The sequence below is a fragment of the Culex pipiens genome, chromosome 1 (assembly GCF_016801865.2).
Source record: "Culex pipiens pallens isolate TS chromosome 1, TS_CPP_V2, whole genome shotgun sequence".
In the NCBI taxonomy this organism is placed as follows: Eukaryota; Metazoa; Arthropoda; class Insecta; order Diptera; family Culicidae; genus Culex; species Culex pipiens.
Genome location: NC_068937.1, coordinates 133765313 through 133783439, shown reverse-complemented (window position 1 = coordinate 133783439; position 18127 = coordinate 133765313). Strand labels below are relative to the sequence as shown.

At 39.1% G+C, this 18127-nt stretch overlaps 2 protein-coding genes and 1 non-coding gene across 3 annotated transcripts; 1 reads left to right on the top strand and 2 right to left on the bottom strand.

Moving 5' to 3' along the window:
- The first annotated feature begins 3976 nt into the window (after window positions 1–3976).
- LOC120431739 (26S proteasome non-ATPase regulatory subunit 13) lies at window positions 3977–7502 on the top strand. The gene is made up of 5 exons (XM_039596866.2): window positions 3977–4169; window positions 4238–4351; window positions 4430–4717; window positions 6700–6853; window positions 6911–7502. Exons 1-5 carry the CDS (start codon window positions 4066–4068, stop codon window positions 7394–7396), a joined length of 1146 nt encoding a protein of 381 aa, XP_039452800.1. The 5' UTR covers window positions 3977–4065; the 3' UTR covers window positions 7397–7502.
- On the bottom strand, window positions 7437–16736 carry LOC120431748 (glutathione-specific gamma-glutamylcyclotransferase 1). The gene is made up of 4 exons (XM_039596874.2): window positions 16165–16736; window positions 13592–14400; window positions 11683–11718; window positions 7437–8359 (listed from the first exon to the last, which is right to left on the bottom strand). The coding sequence occupies exons 2-4, from the start codon at window positions 13823–13825 to the stop codon at window positions 7844–7846; spliced, it is 786 nt and encodes a 261-aa protein (XP_039452808.1). The 5' UTR covers window positions 13826–14400; window positions 16165–16736; the 3' UTR covers window positions 7437–7843.
- On the bottom strand, window positions 12315–12478 carry LOC120432148 (U1 spliceosomal RNA). The gene has a single exon (XR_005608027.1). It is a non-coding gene; the product is annotated as a U1 spliceosomal RNA (small nuclear RNA).
- Window positions 16737–18127: the final 1391 nt, after the last annotated feature.

Here is an 18127-nt window from a genome sequence, read left to right as displayed (position 1 = left end):
AATAATTTTGCCATATTTTATACAGTTTTCAAATTAAATTCACTAAATTTTTCTTCAGTAACTTACTTACAGTGTTCAAGGTTCCTTTCATAATTTCAATCTGTTTCAGAATGAAAAGGCCATTTTAGACATTGAAGATCCTGATAAATATTGAATGCATTTGTCACAGATTTTCATGATATTTTTTATGAATCAAAAGATTTTTACTATTTTTTGTTTATCAAACAAAATCTATTTGAAAAAAAAAACAATTTTAACTGAAAACAACAAAGTTCGTTTTCGTTTTCGTTTTACGGAGCAAGGTGGGGGACGCGGCCTCAAGTCAGTCCAAGTCCGGTTTCTTGTGGAAAAAAGGGTAGTGGCCGAACTAGTATTGCATACAAAATGAACACCACCGGAAGATATAGGGAATCGGGAGGGGGAAGGTGAAAGAAAATTAGTGTAGGTGTGAGTAGTAAGAACTTGGATGACTTGAGCAGTTTAACACTGAATAAAGGAAATCTGAAGTTATGATTCAAAGTAAAAAGACCCGGAAGAAATTAAATTATTAGTTGTTTAAATAAGAAAATGTAACTATTCGGAGATTTATACACAGAAAACCTCAAATTTAAAGGAAATTAAAAAAAATACTGGAAATCGAATGATGAAAACTAACTTATCTAGGGAATAATCATTTACGGAAAACTAACTTGAATCAACAACCTTAACTAAACTATCTGAAAGTAACTTGAATCTCAAATCCCGAAATTTTAATTGCAAAGCCAAACATTCCTTTACCTTGTTTTTAAATCTGGTTTGCCGCTTCCAGATCCAATAAACATAAATTAACAGTTTATACTTTACAAGTTGAACACTCTTCGTACAGAAGCTCTGCAAACAAGAGTGTATCCCTATCATACTTTATGTAAACTGTCATTTGAGTGAAAGAGATACACTCCTGTTCACAAAACCCATGTGTCCCTTTGAAATGTTAGGCTTCATTTGATCGTCAAAACTCCAGTAGATCCTCGATTCGCAACAATGGTCGATACAACCATAATCCGAAAACCGTTAGTTCAACAGATTAACGAATTTTGTCCGATATCATTTCATTATTGATTGATCGAGACTCTATGGATTTTTTGACAATTCTGAATGGTTAGTATTAGACCACATAAATTGAAATCAGAGATTCTGATAGCATTACTTAACTCGCTTACACATAGATGGAGTCTGGAACTATTAAACAACCTAAAGTTACAAAAAAAAACTAACTATTCTGAGTGCCTTGCAAAAAAACTCATTTATCAAAATACCAAATCCTAACCTAACACTCACTTTAAAAAACGAAAAAAAATCTCAATGCATAGAAGAGGCCTCTTTTACTGTTGTGCGTAAGCGTTGTTTTGCTTTATGAATTTGTACCTAAGCTAACGATGTATCAAAAATATTTAAACCTGTTCCTACCAGATTTTACAAAGAAGAATATTGAGATGCAAATAAAAAAATCAATATCTGGCAATTTTAAATAGTAGGTATAAAAGTTGTGATTTCTATCAACACAAGTATATAAATATAAAATAAATGTGTGATATATATCAACATCGGAAACCATCTTGGCAAATAGCCCTGAAACGACGGCAACGTGTGGCTCCATCTCCAGGGAATTTTAACTGAAAACTACAAAGTTAATAAAAAACTAATAGAAAAATGGAACCTAATTTTAACGATTATGGCCAGGGTAAAGTTAAGATTATATTGAATGTATTGATTCTGTTTTAATATTGATTGAATAATTGAAAAAAAGGTTCCAACTAGAGTTTGGAGTTTATTCATTAATTAATTTCAAATATTTTTTCAAATGTTTATCTTGAACTTTTTTTGTGAGTATGGGTAAATTACTATAGATTAAGCTAGATTTTCAGTTTTCGGAAAACTTAAATATCGTATAAAATCCAATCGTTGTTCGTTCTGAATGAAAAAAAATAAAAACTTTTTTACGTTTTGTAAACATGAAAAAAATATTGAAAAATCAAAAAAGTAAATAAAAGAAATTTTGATTTAAGTTATTGCAAATATGTTTAAAGAATTTGTCTCTTCGAACATTTAGCATATGGTAGGTTGTAAAACATGGAATCTTATCAATCTGAATTTTTCATTGAAAAAAATTAAAACAGTTAAATACTGACAACTGGATACATCAGCATTGATTAAAAATCAATATCAAAATTTACAATATTTAGAAGGGAACTTAATTTTTTTAAGCAGTTTTCTAGATGTTTTTCTAAATTCTTTGAAATCATGTTTTAAGCGCTCTTTAATTTAAAATAAAATATTGCGCAATTCCCACTAACTTGGACTTCGCACTAATTTATTGCTATCGATCGCACTAGAGGTGGGCAAAACCGCTCTTTTTTAGGAGCCGCTCGCGTTTTTTTTTTTTTTAAGAACCGTGTAATTTTATAAGTTATTTCACATTTCACAAATTATTTGATAAAAAAAAATAAAACTGGAAACGAGAAGATGCCCTTGAAAACCATAGGTCTTGGCGGTCTCTAAGTCAAGATTTCTACTCGAACCGAAACATTCGAGTAATTGAATGGCATCCAAACTTAAATCTAGGAAAAACTGCTATTAATTTTAAAATTGCGTTTATTTCTGTAAGAATGGAACTAATGCTGATATTTTATTTGGAAAAAACATTCTGTGAACTCTTTTCTACATTCTGATTTAATCGATAAAGTCTATAAACGCTAAAGTTTGATCGGGAAAAAGGGTTTATTTTTTCAAAAATCTCTAAACTGTTCAGTAGATTTTTGGTAATATTTTACAAATTATGCAATTCGAAATGCTCAAATTCTCATCCCGGTAATACTTTAATGTACAATCAGTTGTACAATAAAAAGTTTTTTTTTAATTTTTTTTGAAAAATCAGTTACTTTTGGGATTATTTTTTATAAGCATTGAAATATTTGAAATTGCATTTTCGATCCTCAAAAACAAATTTAACACTAAATTTTGCATGGAAATTCAATAAATTATATTTATGACATAAATCATGCCATCTTGAAACGGTTCTTTCAAAAGATCGAAGTTTAAAAAAGAACCGCGGTTCTTTTTTTCTGAGCCACGGTTCGTTCGCTCTTTTCAGCGAACCGGCTCTTTGAGCGGCTCGCTCTTTTTTTGCCCACCTCTAGATCGCACTATTGCGACTTGTCAAACTGGCTTGAAGGATTTCAAATTTCCTAAAAAATGATCAAAGCGAGTCGAGGTTACCCGCTTGTTTTTCAGCTGTCAATCGCAATTTTGAAGTATGGAAGTCTAGTTTGGTGGAAATTGCGACTAGAAATGTAAATAAACAACAGCTGGTTGCCTAGTTTTTCAAACTCTTGTTGCCAAAAGTGCGAGAGAAAAGTGCGAGCCAAATCCAAGATACAGTGCAAGGATCACTAAAATTAAGAATAAAATATTATATTCAGTTATCTTTAACTTTTTGCCATTTCCAGTTGAAATTATGCATCAAAAACTATACGTTTGCCAGTTTTTAAAATTAACATTGACATTATAATTATTTGTAAGGTTTCGGTTGTTTTCAAAGTCTCTATTATTTGTTTATGTTTCTACTCTGAATCAAAATAATGAGTGCTACTGTTTTTAAAGTATTTTTTAGCAGTTTGTTGTTGAGTTTCTTTTTTACGAAAATTGTAAATAGTTTGATTGTTTTTAAAAAAGTTTAGATTTTTTTCGATGGCTGATATTAACTTTTTTATGGAGAGTTTTTTGTTTAAAATCATTATTTAGATAAGAAAAATGCCTAGCTTTTAAAAGCTATAAATATTTTTTTTATGTACTCTGAAGAGGTTTGCCTCAACTTAACAACCACCCTGTGGTTATTCAAAATGTCGATGAAGTAAAATCGATGAACTGCCTCTCTTCTCTCAAAATCCGCATAAACGTCACTTTTGTTGCAACCTCATCCTCGACTGTCAAACTTTCAAACCAAGAATCATCAGAAGCAGTGCGGCCGCAGCAATCCCGTAATTTTTGCCAGATTTGCAGCAAGTTAACACCCTTCCAGCGCCCAAAATGTCCACGGCAAACGTTGCGGCGTATCTGGCCGAGCAGAAGAAGACCACCGACCGGGAGTTGGCCACCGAGTGGACCCAAATCGAGGAGCTGTACAATGAAAAGTAAGTGCGCTTTGCTGCTTTTGGTGGGGTTGTTTTCCGCTAATGTAGCCGGATGTTTATCCCCCCAGGTTGTGGAACGAACTGACCATCAAGCTGAACACCTTCGTCAAGCATCCGGCCCTGCAGAGCGAGGAAGCGCTGCTGGCGTTGTACAACAACTTTATCGCCTCGTTCGAGACCAAGTGAGTAAAACTTCCCCCGGGGGAGAATGTTCCGACCGACGGTATTGACGCTCTTGCTTTCGCACACCCCCCTCGCAGGATCAACCCGTACGGACTGGTCGAGATCATGACGGTGGTGGTGGGCCACATCGCGGACAAAAAGGAAGCGGTGGCCTTCCTGGAGAAGCTCAAGGACAAGGTCTGCAAGGTGTGCGAGGAGGCGCTGTGGATGTGCAAGGTCCTGCAGGGGCAGATCTATCTGGAGCACCTGAACGAGCTCGACGAGACGAAGAAGATCATCGAGGACATGAAGGACAACCTGGAGGAGGCGGGCAATGTGACGCCGGTGCACGGAAAGTATTACATGCTGGCGGCGAACTACTACCGGTGAGTTTGCTGGAGACGGTTCCAGGGGCAATGGATTCTGCCCTTTAAAGATTTGTATGCTAAAGTATGATGAACGAACTTCAACGAAGAAAGTACTTGAGTACTTCAGTTCAACGCAGAGTCGATAAAGCAGTTTTGTGTGTGCTGCTAATCGACTAAAAGGGAACTGCACAAATGTTTTTGCTGCATATTCAATGCTAGTAGTTCGTTTTGTCACTTATCTAATTTTTGTTATAATGTTTAATCAATTTTGTTACAGCTGTTTTGTGAATATTTTTCTATTATTTTTGTTGAAAAAACTTACCCCAAATTCTACGACGGCTGCAGCGTCCGTTAATTCAGGATATATACAACCAAATTCACTCAAATTCTTGACCTGGTACACAGCTTCAACTAACAGTGCGGCGTAACCAGTAAAAGAACACCAAATTACTTAACTTTTTCACGTAATGCTTGTTGAAATACTGAACTTTGCCACATTTTCACTCGCACAGCTTTCTAGTTGACAGCGCGCGTAAAATTGCCTGTCAAACTTTTTTCACCCAAACTTTCATAAAACGATAAAAGTGCCTGATCGACCGAACTCACTAGGCTCACAGAAGCAAAAATCAAAGACTGGCAAATAAATCAAGACTACAAGTTATTTTGATTTTCAAGTTATTTTGATTAAAGTTTATTTAAAACCCTTAGCAAGATACACTTTAAGGGAAAATGTAATTTATTTTTTATTTTGATACAAAATAAAAGCTAAATTTCAGCAATCTTTGATAAGTTTAATTGATTTATCGCACAAGTTTCGATTAACAACTACTTCACAGATTAAACAGACAATGATTAAAATTAAACATATAAGGCTTTCTTGTCAGAAAGTTACCAACACATTCAAAGTATGTTTACATGACAGCTGGACGTTTGTTTGTAACCTCTTTCTAGCAAAAGTTTTTTTTTCAGGCGACTTCTAGCTGTTTTTTTTTGACTGACCGCCCGATATGTCAGCCAACATACTTCGCAGGGCTGTGACAGCTACAGCTCGATCTTTGTTTGCATCAGGACACTGTGACGAGGAGTTTGTCATTTTTGAGTTAATTATATTTTTTTCACTGGGCCTAGAAAGCCTTAAAAAAATTGTTTGGGATTTGATCATTAGTTTAAACCTCCTCTTATCGATAATTTTTAACAAATACTGAAGTTCTAGACAATTTTACTAAAATAAATCTTTCCCAGTTCCCATGAGCGGAACCATGCGGAACACCTTTGAGGAGTATCGGGGCCAACACGGGAGAGCTATCTTGTTTGCTTAAATACACAATGTTTAACATAATTTGGTGCTCAAAATAATATCAGGGTGGCATTTTGACGACTTACATAACGTTCTTTTTAAAATCTTTTAGGGTTATTTTGAAAAAAGAAAATTGAGTATTTTTGTTGAAGAAACTTTTGGTATGAGATTGAGGAGGAATGTTTCGAAGAGGCTTGCGAGACATATGCATGTGGACTGGAACAAGTAGGTACACTGTTCTATCCAATTTTAGTGACTTTCAAGAAATATTCTTAAGAACAAAGAACAAAATAACAGAAAGGAATTAGACCCCCTGCAAAATATATCGATACACCCCGAAAAATTTCGGCAAAGAGCCCTTTTGCTGTGCTGAGAAATCACAGACTTACAGATTTGAATGTGCCCGAAAAAATAAACCGCGACGGCGATTTTTTTAATTTGAAGCCTTTTTAAAAATAATTACTTAATTATTGTTATCAAATTATCAAATTAAAAGAGCCAAAATATTTACGAGGAACTGTTTCAGTTTTCGCAATATTTTGAATTTTCTATCAATTAAAAATATCTTTAAAAATGTTTGAAGGCATTGTTTGTCAAACAAAATTGAATGTTATTATTTTTTTCGAAAATAAGAATTGCACTCAAAAATTAAACCATATTCACACACAGTTAAGACTCATATTAATTCTGATTCCCTTCGCAGCTTGGTCGGTCAGCACAGCGACTACTACCGCTGCGGTTTGCAGTTCCTGGGCTGCTCGATGGACACCTACCCGAAGGACCAGTGGCCCCAGCAGGCATTCTTCCTTGGGCTGGCCGCCCTCCTCGGGGAAGGCATTTACAACATCGGTGAACTGGTGAGCTCTTGGTGCTGTTTCTGTTGCTTCTGTTTGACGATTCGAATTCTCTTCCAGTTGGCCCACCCGATTCTGGACTCGCTGACCGGCACCGAGAACGAGTGGCTGGTGGAGCTGCTGCGTGCGTTCAACTCCGGTGACATCAACAAGTTCGAGCAGATGAAGCCCAAGTGGAGCACGATCGCCGATCTGGCCGCCCAGGAGGTGAAACTGCGCCAGAAGATTTCGCTGCTCTGCCTGATGGAGATGACGTTCAAGCGGCCCGCCAACAAGCGCACCATCACGTTCGAGGAGATCGCCAAGGAGGCCAAACTGCCCGTGAAGGAGGTCGAGATACTGATCATGAAGGCGCTGGCGCAGGGACTGGTCAAGGGCGCCATCGACGAGGTCGCCGGAGTGGTCAACATGACGTGGGTGCAGCCGCGCGTGCTCGACCGGAAGCAGGTCGCCGCGATGGCCACCACCCTCGACACCTGGATGTCGTCGATCACCTCGATGGAGCAGCTCATCGAGAGCCGGGCGAGCGAAATCTTGACCAATTGAAGTTTTTCTTTTCTCATACGATTAAAACAAACACAAAACCTTTCTTTTTGCAAGTAAATTTAGCACTTATATTTAATAATGAATAAAAAGCTGTCTTATACAAATAGTTTGCGCGTTTTGGTTTATTCCGTTAGGGACCATCCATAAACCACGTGGACACTTTAGGGGGGGGGGGGGGGGGGTATGGCGATTGTCCATGATCCATACAAAAAAGATTTTTTTTGTATGGACAATTGTCCACGAGGGGGGGGGGGGGGGGGGTTGAGATTTCCAAAAAAGTGTCCACGTGGTTTGTGGATGGTCCCTTACATACATACTAGATAATATCGCTCCATAGTCACAACTTGACACTCAAGCTCAAGCAAAAAATAACTTAATCGCAACATAAAGAAGAAAAAAAAAACACTTATTGGCATACAATTAGGTTAGCAGCATGCAATGTTGGTCTTAAATGTGCAAACATCTGAGCCTCTTCTCCGGCACGCGTGACGTAAACTCGAACGAAACGTGGCGTCGCACGTTCTCGTGCGAGTCCCGCCGAATGCGGCGCGGCGTGCTTCCCAGCAGCGCCCCAATCGAAAGGTTCGCCTCGGCCACAAACCGCCGCACCAGCCCCTCCAGTTCGAACAGATGCTCGTCCGAGGCGCCCGGCAGCTCCTCGCGCATGAACACCGCCAACCGGACGAGATACTCGACGTTGTGTCCGCTCGGGCCACGGCACTGGGCGATCTGGCGCGCCGTTTCCACGATCGGTTCCTCGCCGATCCAGAGATCGTTTTTGGGCGTGGCGATGTAAACCAGCGCCGGGAAGGCCTCCCCGCTGATGCCGGAATGTTCGCTGGCCAGCCGGGGGAAGAACTTGATGTAGTCGGTGAGATAGCCGCCGAGGGTGCACTCGCGCTGGCGCAGATAGTCGAGGGCTAGCGTGCCGGACACTTGGAACGCGCAGCCCCACGTGATGCCCTGGAAATGGAAGCGAAAATTGGTTCATCAAAAAAAAGTTGGAAAACTTGAAATAAAATTCGTTTATTCAGTCTGTTCAGTCTGTGGCCGAACTGTGTTTCGTTTGATGGTCGGTGAGGCACAATCCGCCATTTTGATGACAGCTCTGCAGCTTGCCAAGTTGGCAGCAGAATAAGTTTCGCGCTAATTTAAGCGAAATCAAAACGGTCGGAAGTTTGACGCGAAAATTATAGAAAAATTTAGTGGTTTTCATGGTTTTCTTCGATTAACAAAGTCTTCTATGAAATCTCGATAGGCTTGATAGGGTTTGATCATTGTGATAACGCGAGTGCTTTGTGAATGTTTTTAACTAGTTTTCCGGTAAAAACGTGAGAAATTTATTATTTTGTTGAATGAGGTAAGCATTTTGCTATAATTCTAAAAATGCAAACATTTTTTCCCCCAATTTCCTTCCACAATAATATTTTTCCTGAAACTTTAGTCAAAAGCCACTTAAGTGGTTCTCTACGATTCCGCAAATCGAATTTTCTTTGTACAGTCCAGACTCGATTATCCGAAGTTCGATTATCCGAAGGTTTGTATGAGACTTCGGATAATCGAATCACAAAAAAAATTGTTTTTTTTTCTTTTTTTTTGTTTTAAACATCAAATTCGAGTTCTGCGACCTCATTTTAGTCAAACTTGAATAGTTGATTGCCTATTAAATTATAAAATGCCATATTGGCCGCCATCTTGGATTTAAAAAAATTTCAATCACTTTGCCGTAGTTTAGGGGTCCATACTTAAGCTCAACAATTAAAAATTAGACAGCGAAAAAATTTTTTTTTTCGTGATTCGGTTATCCGAAGTTTTGATTATCCGAAGTGAAATTTATCCGAGGCCTTCAGATAATCGAGTCTGGACTGTATTTGTATTTGATTTGGAGGAAACTTTTTCTGTGCATTTCCTATGTCAAAAGAGGTCTAAAAAAGCATTTTTGCATCATTAGTTTTCCCATACAAGTCTCCATAAAATTTTGGAGGCTGGTCTTCCCAAAAGGGTATGGAATTTATGGATTTTGTAGGTTTAAGATTAGCACTTTTCGGAAAAAATAGGTACACAAAATGAAATTCCGATTTTTTCTAAAATATTCGATCACTTCAAGTTAAAATCCCAAAATACGTATTTTCTAATTATCGATATTTTTATTAGCTATTGATCCGGTTTTCAATGATAAATAATGAAACCAATGCGATTTTTTTTTGTATCATAAAAATATTAAAAAAATCGGAATACAGTCGACTCTCTGGCTGTCGATCTTCTCGATATCAATATTGCTCTATGTACCGATGAATTCTTCAGTCCCTTCAAACTGCATACTTCGATTATCTTCATTCCTCGATATTTTCTCTTGTTTGAAGGATCTCTTCCTCGACGGTCCGTTGGATTCTATTTGCTCTAAAAATCTATTCCGGTTGTCAATAATTTCATTTTCTCATGGCTTGCATCGATATTTTTCTTTGAGAAACGAAGCTTTGAAGGTTGTTTGACATTTCTTTGTTTTTGTTTGCTGGACGTTGCCATGATTCTCTCCCATAGCTGGTTAGCAAGAAAACCCCAATTTCAATCGAGTCTTCATTTTGCATCGTTCTGTAAACTGATGCTTCTCTTCCTCGACGGTCCCTTGGATATTGACAACCAGAGAGTCGACTGTAATAGTTTCGGAGATATCGTTAGTTGAAAATAACAGGCTAACTCAGAAAAACATATTTTCATCGATTCGAATTCTTTTTTTTTTTCATAAAATTGTTGTTATTAGGTCCTTTTGGTACTGGGACCTGGTTAGGACCGAGTCGAACGTTCGAATTCTTTGTGAAGCTATATATCTCAGAAACTTGTTGCCAGATTTTTAAAGTTCAAGAGAGAAAATTTAATGCAAAATTCTCAGCCTTTAAAAAAAGTTCAGACGTGCTTTTCTACCAAAAAGTATCTTTTAATTTTATTTAAATGAAAAGAAGTCGAAAATTTATGCATAAAAGTAGCTATAATTTGTAAAGTGTAAATTTAGTTTAAAAAATTAAATAAACGAAATGTGAAAAACTCTTGGATTGTAAATTCAATATTGCTCTTAAAAAAATTTAAAAAATGTGCAGGTTTTCGATATTTAAAAAACTAGTTTTTTTTTCTTCAAATATTTATATCTTCTGAACCAGATATTGCATCATCACGCACTATAGCTCAGAAGATGTATTTTTTGCCCCTTAAAACATATCAATTTTTTTTTGTATTTTGGGATTTTAACTTTAAGTGATAATAAATTATTTGAATTAAAAAAATCGGATTTCTTTCGTTTCTTTTTTCCCGAAAAGTCCAAATTAGGTATAACCTACAACTTTGCTGAAGGCACCAAATCGACCAGAAAATTCCTTCTCAAGATACAGAATTTACATGTATGACAAGCCCCAAAATTGTATGGAGACTTATATGGAAAAACTAGTTATGCAAAAGAATGCATAAACAAAGTATCACCCAAATCAAAAAATTAAAATTAATAAATTGCGAAATAATTGGCAAAGAATTCTTAAAGGGACCATCCATAATCCTCGATCTAATTTTCAACTTCTTTTAATCCCATTAGGCAACTCATGGATCAGCGCGTTTATAAATAATGAAAAAAAAAAAAATATCGCATTTTTATAAAACAAACTGAAAATCGAACTCTCAGCCTGCTGCGACGGAGCGCACCCCTCGTACGGCGCCGAAGCAAGCCTCTCGTTTTATGCGTGTTGTTTGTTATTGTTTTGACAGGTGCCCGTGCTGTCGCTTGGCAATCAATCAGAAGAATCAAAACAATCTGACCAGGTCAGCTGCGAAAAGACACCAAAAATGTAAGTTTGAAAATTGAAAATACAGATGTTTTACCCTCAAAAAATACAGAATTAAGTGGGGCAACACCCTGCCCACATCCATCGCTAGAACCAAAGCATCAGCTCGCCCGCTATATATACCCCCTCACGTCGCAATGACTCTCAGGGTAAACGTGGTTCTTTCTAGTTCAATTCTCGTGGTCACATACGAGTCTCTTCTTGATGACTCCCCGCCCCTTCACCATGGGTAAAGTCCCCAGGCCGAGGACAGAAAGTGTTCAGGATCTAACCGGGTCCATATTGCATAGTCTCGTAACAAAGGACTTGTTGCAAATTCGCCAAATCGACTACAGTTATGTTTGAAATGATTGGAAGGGGGCGACCTCTTCCCGTCAAGCACAATGGGGCTTACTAAGAGGGAACTGCGGCACCTTTTTTGGATGAATTTGTTAAACTTTTGTTGCACACGATACTTACATCTTTCTCCTCGACCAGGGTGGCGACTCGCCCGGGCTGAAATAGATAGAGAAAATCACTTTTATTATGCTTTTATTGTGTCTTTTAAAATTGATTTTTTTTTTTTTTCATAAAATTATTTTTATTAGGTCCTTTTCGGTACTGGGACCTGGTTAGGACCGAGTCGGCTTTTGTAATTACATTTCTAGAGGTTTTTTTGAATAGGTCCTATAAACATATGAAAGACAATAGTTTATAGGTCCTTTTCAAAAGAAACTCTGGATTTGATTTAATAATTACAGAGGATCTTGTGAGTAAATGTTAGAGGGAGGGAAGCCGATTACCCGCGGCCTACTCGGGATCTTTTGAAATTGATGGTGGGATTATGTCTAAACCTAGTTAGCATGTGTTCCATCGGGCATCTAATGTTGAGGTTGTATTATAGCTTCTCTAAGAACGATTTCAATCAAAGCAAGTTTTTTTAAACAGTGAAGCAAACCCGTGACCTGCCAAGTCAATATGAGAATTTTCCCTGTACAAATCATAGATTTGGTGAAGCATTAATTATACTGCAGATGTCGTTTGAGCTAAGATGTCAGATTCCTAATTGTTGTCTATCTTTGAAGTTTTGTTTTTTATTATTAGATTAAGGATCGGGATGTGCGCGTACGCACGTCCCGGCTACCAAAAATTGCGCATACGAGTTATCCACATGAGGGATAATCGCAGGGGTCAGCCTAACCGTAGTGCAATGGAAAGGCCTCGCCCTGGGGGAACCGCCTTTGTGATCACGGTAACCCCTATGCCAGGTAAGTATGCTTTGGCAGTGCTCGCAGCAACGTTTTGGCCGTCGCCAATCAGGGTGCGCTAGCGATTGCCGGCCGGCATCTCTACAGCATAAACAGTCAAAAGCGACGTCGACGACGCTGCCTGGTTCGTCGTTGCCATGGGAGACGGACGAAGAGAGTGCAAAAACAAAGTGTTTGGGAGAGCACAGCACCATGTGCTTGACGTTTCATCCAGTTGCTGCTGAATTTACCTACTTTACCGACTTTGCTGAATGAATTCAAACTGGATGTCGGTGGGCATTCACGTGTCGATGAATCAATACTACTTAATTTGCTTTATAAAGGATTTGGCAGAATATGCATTTATCATACAAGTTACGAAAATGGGTGTTTCCTCGGTCGTTCGCTGTGAATTGTAGATAACCTGCTTACCTATTGAAGACACGTTACGTTAAAATGCTCAAAAAGTGCCATGAAAAAAAAACGTACATGTTCCTGAATACGTGCTCGTGGCCGATTTACGCTCGTAATTGTTGATGTTCCAGAGCCTTACACAACCGTGACTTGCATCCGTGGAACGACGTTATCAGTGCACGAAAACACATTAAAACCTGTTTGAACCTCCGCACTGAAACCGGTAAAGGCCGGTCAGAAAGTTGCGTATCCTTTCGTCGTCGTCTGCATCAGGCAAACCAGACTTGTCACGAGTGCTTCAAACAAAGAGCACCATCTGGCGGAAAGTGGGTGATAAAAATAGCAACCACTCAAAGCCGCGCAAAAACCGGGATTGTTTGCAAACAAATGGCCTGCTTTGCGTTTATTTTTAAAACTCACAGCGCGATTTGGCGATAGTGTTTGCTGAGCGGCGGCACACGTGCCGCATACTGCAGGTTTGTTTTGGTAAACATCAGGTGCAAAAGTGCAACTGTCGCGAGTGGTTGACAGATGTTGTCTGTTGAATGCAGCACTCAACGATGGTACAAAGTAAGCAGAGCCAAGTACGAACTACCTTCGAAAGCAGTGCTACCGTCGTGAAATTTTAGCCGACAACGAAAGAAGCCGTGTCGCCGACACGGTCTACAACCGAAACCGCAGACGGTACGGATTCTTCAGGTGTCGAATGGCGTGCGTTTGCTGCTTACCTTCTCCAGCGTTCCCCGGTGGGTCGTGTTGCCCTGCCAGAACCGGCGCACGTAGCCACGCACGTACCCGGTGATGCATTTGTCGTACTCGAAGCCCGGATACCAGCAGAGGCTCCCATAGCCGAAGATCCAGACCAACGGTCCGGCTGGGCTGTTATTGTTCTGGTTGTCTTCGTAGTTGAAGTTATCGTTATTGTTCATCATGTCGTCGAGATCAAGGACGTTTGCCGCCATGGTTGCCTTGGATCACTAAATATCTTGGCACAGTCTACTAGGATGGTCAACACGCGCGCGCTCCCCGGCGAAATAATATTACCCACTTTCTCACAGTCACTGCTTTTGCCTTGTCAACGGGTGTTTTAAAAACAAGAACCAGAGTTAATCGCAAACAATAACACACAACGCGGCTGCGGGTGCACACAGCTTCAGATTTCACATATGCAGAATCGCGGGAATGTTTCGAGCTTTGATCAGAAGTCCTTTGTTTGCACTGAGTTCACACTTGCGGTGCGCAGTTGCGCATCGCATCCTCAATCGAAGTAGTCTTCAATCGAGTACTTCCGGTCTCGAAGGGGGGGTGGCTAATCCCAGTGTGCCATGACGACCGACGCCAAGGGAGGCGGTGGCGGTGCTAAACGAAACGGAAAATGGCGCCGCTGGTGGTTGAAGTGGTTCTTGGCCACGATCGGAAGCAGCTGGTTGTCGCTGTTGGCCGGAAGTTCCGGAAGTTCGGTAGATGCTGACAGGATTGCAGCTTGTGCTATGCTGGACTGACGTTCTCGGCGACCGCTAGATACTGGCCTCATATTCTGCGAAAAAGAGATTAAATGGAAATTAATACTCCAACCGGGCCGAGGTGTGTGCGTGGGACTGGGCTGTGCCCGTGCGCTCGTCTGTGTGCAATCGTCATCATCGTAGCAATCATTGAAACACGCTGGCGGGACGTGATTTGCGCGCGTCGTGGCTTCGCCTACTACCACTGATGTTTACGTGCGCATCGAAGTGTTGGTGCGCCAAAGCCTACTTTGCGACGACCGCGCTGTGAAAGTTGGCAGTCGACTGAATGAAAATGCGCGGAAAATTTGGCGCGGCTGATGATTTCATTCCCCATTTTTGGGACAAACGCGTTGGCAAAACTATTTATTCAAAACACGTGTGTGGGACGTAGATAGATGGCCACCTGACAAGTGTCTATCCCTTGGGGGACATCAATTATTCAATTTATAAGTCATCCTATATGCTTAAACGGTCAGTAAGGGTGGCAATTTTTGCACTTGGGTAAGTGAGAGCGACCTGTAATCATCATACGAAGGTGTTGTTGTTGATCACTAGGTTGATAACGTGGCACTTATATAAATTGAGTGTTGACGCTTGTTGGAAGAAGGATGATTTTACTAATTGAATTGAGTGTTACTGGACTCAAGGGTCTATTCAATAATTATCCAAAAAATATTGGAACATCAAACTTTTAATGATCGTTCGATTGTCCGAAGGTCTTTTGAAATTAAGTAAGTATTAATTAATTAAGTATGCCAAAATTTAACAAACCCATCGAAACACCTTCCCTACGTGGCCAAAAGATTGAAGATCTGGCAACTCTGCCTCACGTTTTGACCACTTATGTGGTTTTTATTTCGAGTAAGTTTGCAATTGGTCTTTAGCGCCATTTGTAAGAAGCTCTTTTTCGAACACTTCTCGTTCAATTAACTTCAAAGATGCTTTGAATTGTTCAAATGAACTTTCTTTAAAATAGAGAACAATGAAAATTCTATTTGCTTTACATTTTTACTTTACTTTTTTTAGAGTTTAACATCAATTTTGTTGCATTGGTAATCGAAAGATCTTCCTACAATTCCAAAATATTGAAGATCTGGCAACCTGGTTCCAAGTTACGATCAGTTAAGTGATGTTAACGTTCTTTTAAACGCCGAATCACATTTATCTGTTTAATACTATGTCCAGATCCATCATTCGACCTATTGTTGGATAGGTTTATTGAAAAACTTTTCAAACGGATTGAAGATCTGGCAACTTTGTCTCATGTTATGACCACTTAAGTAATATTTATGTATTTTTTTTTATCTTGTCCTCACTTATCAGTATAAAAACTATGTTCCATCATTCCACCTATTGTTGAAAGACTGTCTAAAAGAGTATTAAAGTTTGAAGATCCGACAATCCTGTCTAGAGTTACGACCACTTAAGTTATATTTCTGTACTTTTTGACGGATCCTCATTGGAAGTGCATTTTTTTATTGAGTTGAAAATTATTTTCGAAAATACATTTCGTTCAAAAAGTGTTGTTGACATTATTCTTTGTTTATATTTTGCCTTGCTGATTTTTTTAGTGAATCGAAATAGAATATTAATTTTTTTTTTCTTTTCAAATTAATAAAAACGCAATTTTCAATAGTTTTACCAAATTTACGCAGTTTCAAACAGCCAGATTGGTCGTTAACCTAATTTCTCGACGCCATTCAGCGAAGGGCACTTATGCGTGGCCCCAATTTCAGACCAAACGCCGTCTCTCGTTCGTCTCAAGGACATTCTTGTTTGTATGCTAGAATACTCACGTTCAACGAAATTCCCCGTCTGGTGCCCGCCAAAATTTTCACTCACAAATTGTTCTGTGCCTGTTCCTTATTGCCTGTGCCTCTTTTTTTTAGAAACTACCACCACAACCGTACGAAACACAGCCACAACTACAGCAGGCCATGATTGGCAATGATGCAAACACTCACACACAAACGCAGGAAAAATACGCAAATCTAATTTCTTTCTTTTTCACTTGGTGGTGAACCCCTTTCAGTTAGGTTCAATGCCTACTGTGATCTATCAAGGTCACGGCTGTGATTTAGAGGAACTTGGTTGAATACTGAAATCTCGCAAAATATCACACCGAATATGGCCAACCTTCCCTGCACGACTTTGATTTGACGTGTCAAAAATTCCACTTGACCGATCTTAAACGACGGAACAGTGCGCAGAAGTCACAACTTTTTTTCGGTAATTCAGACGTCGCGATGACGGAGTTGCGACGTGGTCAATGAACGACGCGACGACTGATGCAGCTGAACTGAACTGAACCTGAACTCGCGGACGAACGGTGAAAAACCTTTTGTGGTTCGTGGCTGAATGATGAATGAGTTGGTTGGCTAGAGGGAAACACCTTCCTGGTCGGTGCATGCCAGCGAAAAACGCGAATGAATGAAACGCGACTTTGAGTGAACTTTTGAGAGGATGAACGGGGAAGCCACGTGTTTGGTGTTTTTATCTCTAAGAGAGAGAGGTGGGGTTCTCTCGCGAGTGAGTGAGAAAATGAATTGTTTGATTAACTTTAAGATACCGTTTGAACTCTTTGTTGGAAAAGCATTTTTTAAATGTATCCAAGATTGCAAATAAGCTTCGTGAGTAAAATTCGATTTAATCAAAAACAAAAATAAATTTAATTAAATGTAATCGTTTTCACATAACTGAGCCTAACAAAGCACGGTGAAGAGTCGAGAGTAATGAACCATTAAGTCGTATAGGCTCTCGTACTACACCTACGTTAAGAACAATGCAACGGCTGGATGACTCAAACAGGAAACTTTAGAACTTAGAACGTGGCGTAGAACGATGCAGTTGGTGCCAGCAAAAACCACGGAAACTTATTCAGTTTGAATGTTTTAGTTTCAAGCTGATTTTTACACAGTGAAACTCTAACCGAAACCGGATAAATTATTTGGTAAAGTAGTTTTTGCCAGCTTTCAACACTACTTTCAATAGTAAATCATTTAAAAAATAGCGAACGAGTCCCCAAACTTGGAAAACTTGTATGATGCAATAGTGTATCATGCTTTCGGCATACATTTATTTGAAAGACTTGCACGGAACATGGGAGAGAGAAATTAAAAACAGAGAGGAATGAAATGAACTAAACCTGAAAAAATATTCTTATTTGGAGAGAGTTGAGCGTGAGCGCGCGAAAACATTTTGGTTCAATGTTTGTGGTTCATTATTTTAGGATATTCTCTTTTAGCTCAATGTTACCAATATTGTTGTAAAAAAATGTCTAATCAAACTAATATTTAACAATTTAATTATTTTTTTTTCACATTTCAGGTTTGTAAAATATTGAGTAGGGTAGAGTAGTCATCAATGAGACACGGGGAACAATGATAAAATGGCTCTCACAAGTCGTAGTTTCAACCAATCAGGCTCATATTTGGGGGAAATGTGTGTCTACTGGAAACACGTCTGCCATATTAGTGGCTTTGGTTATGGACGCTCCCTTAAAAAGTTATTCGTACATGTTTGATTCTGGGGTGTAAAAGTAAATTATGGACATAAAATACTTTTTCGCTCGTAGGCTGCCATTTACTCCAAAACTAATATTTCTTCAAATTTCTTTCGACGTTCCATAGGGATTAAGTTGGGCTACAATGTCCTTTCATTAGATTTGGCCAAAATTTAGAATATACCCAGAATCCAGGGCTGTCTCATTGTTCCCCACTCATTTCAGCGCATGGGTAACAATGAGACACTTTGATTTTT

Excerpts from the sequence above, each read along its gene's own strand:
- LOC120431739 (XM_039596866.2), top strand. The coding sequence starts at position 4,066 with ATGTCCACGGCAAACGTTGCGGCGTATCTGGCCGAGCAGAAGAAGACC. Across the intron at positions 4,352-4,429 it reads ATCGCCTCGTTCGAGACCAA|GATCAACCCGTACGGACTGG; the intron begins GTGAGTAAAACT and ends CCCCCCTCGCAG. Across the intron at positions 6,854-6,910 it reads TTTACAACATCGGTGAACTG|TTGGCCCACCCGATTCTGGA; the intron begins GTGAGCTCTTGG and ends ATTCTCTTCCAG.
- LOC120431748 (XM_039596874.2), bottom strand. The coding sequence starts at position 13,825 with ATGGCGGCAAACGTCCTTGATCTCGACGACATGATGAACAATAACGAT. Across the intron at positions 11,719-13,591 it reads ACCGGGGAACGCTGGAGAAG|CCCGGGCGAGTCGCCACCCT; the intron begins GTAAGCAGCAAA and ends TATCTATTTCAG. Across the intron at positions 8,360-11,682 it reads CCCTGGTCGAGGAGAAAGAT|GGCATCACGTGGGGCTGCGC; the intron begins GTAAGTATCGTG and ends TTCCATTTCCAG.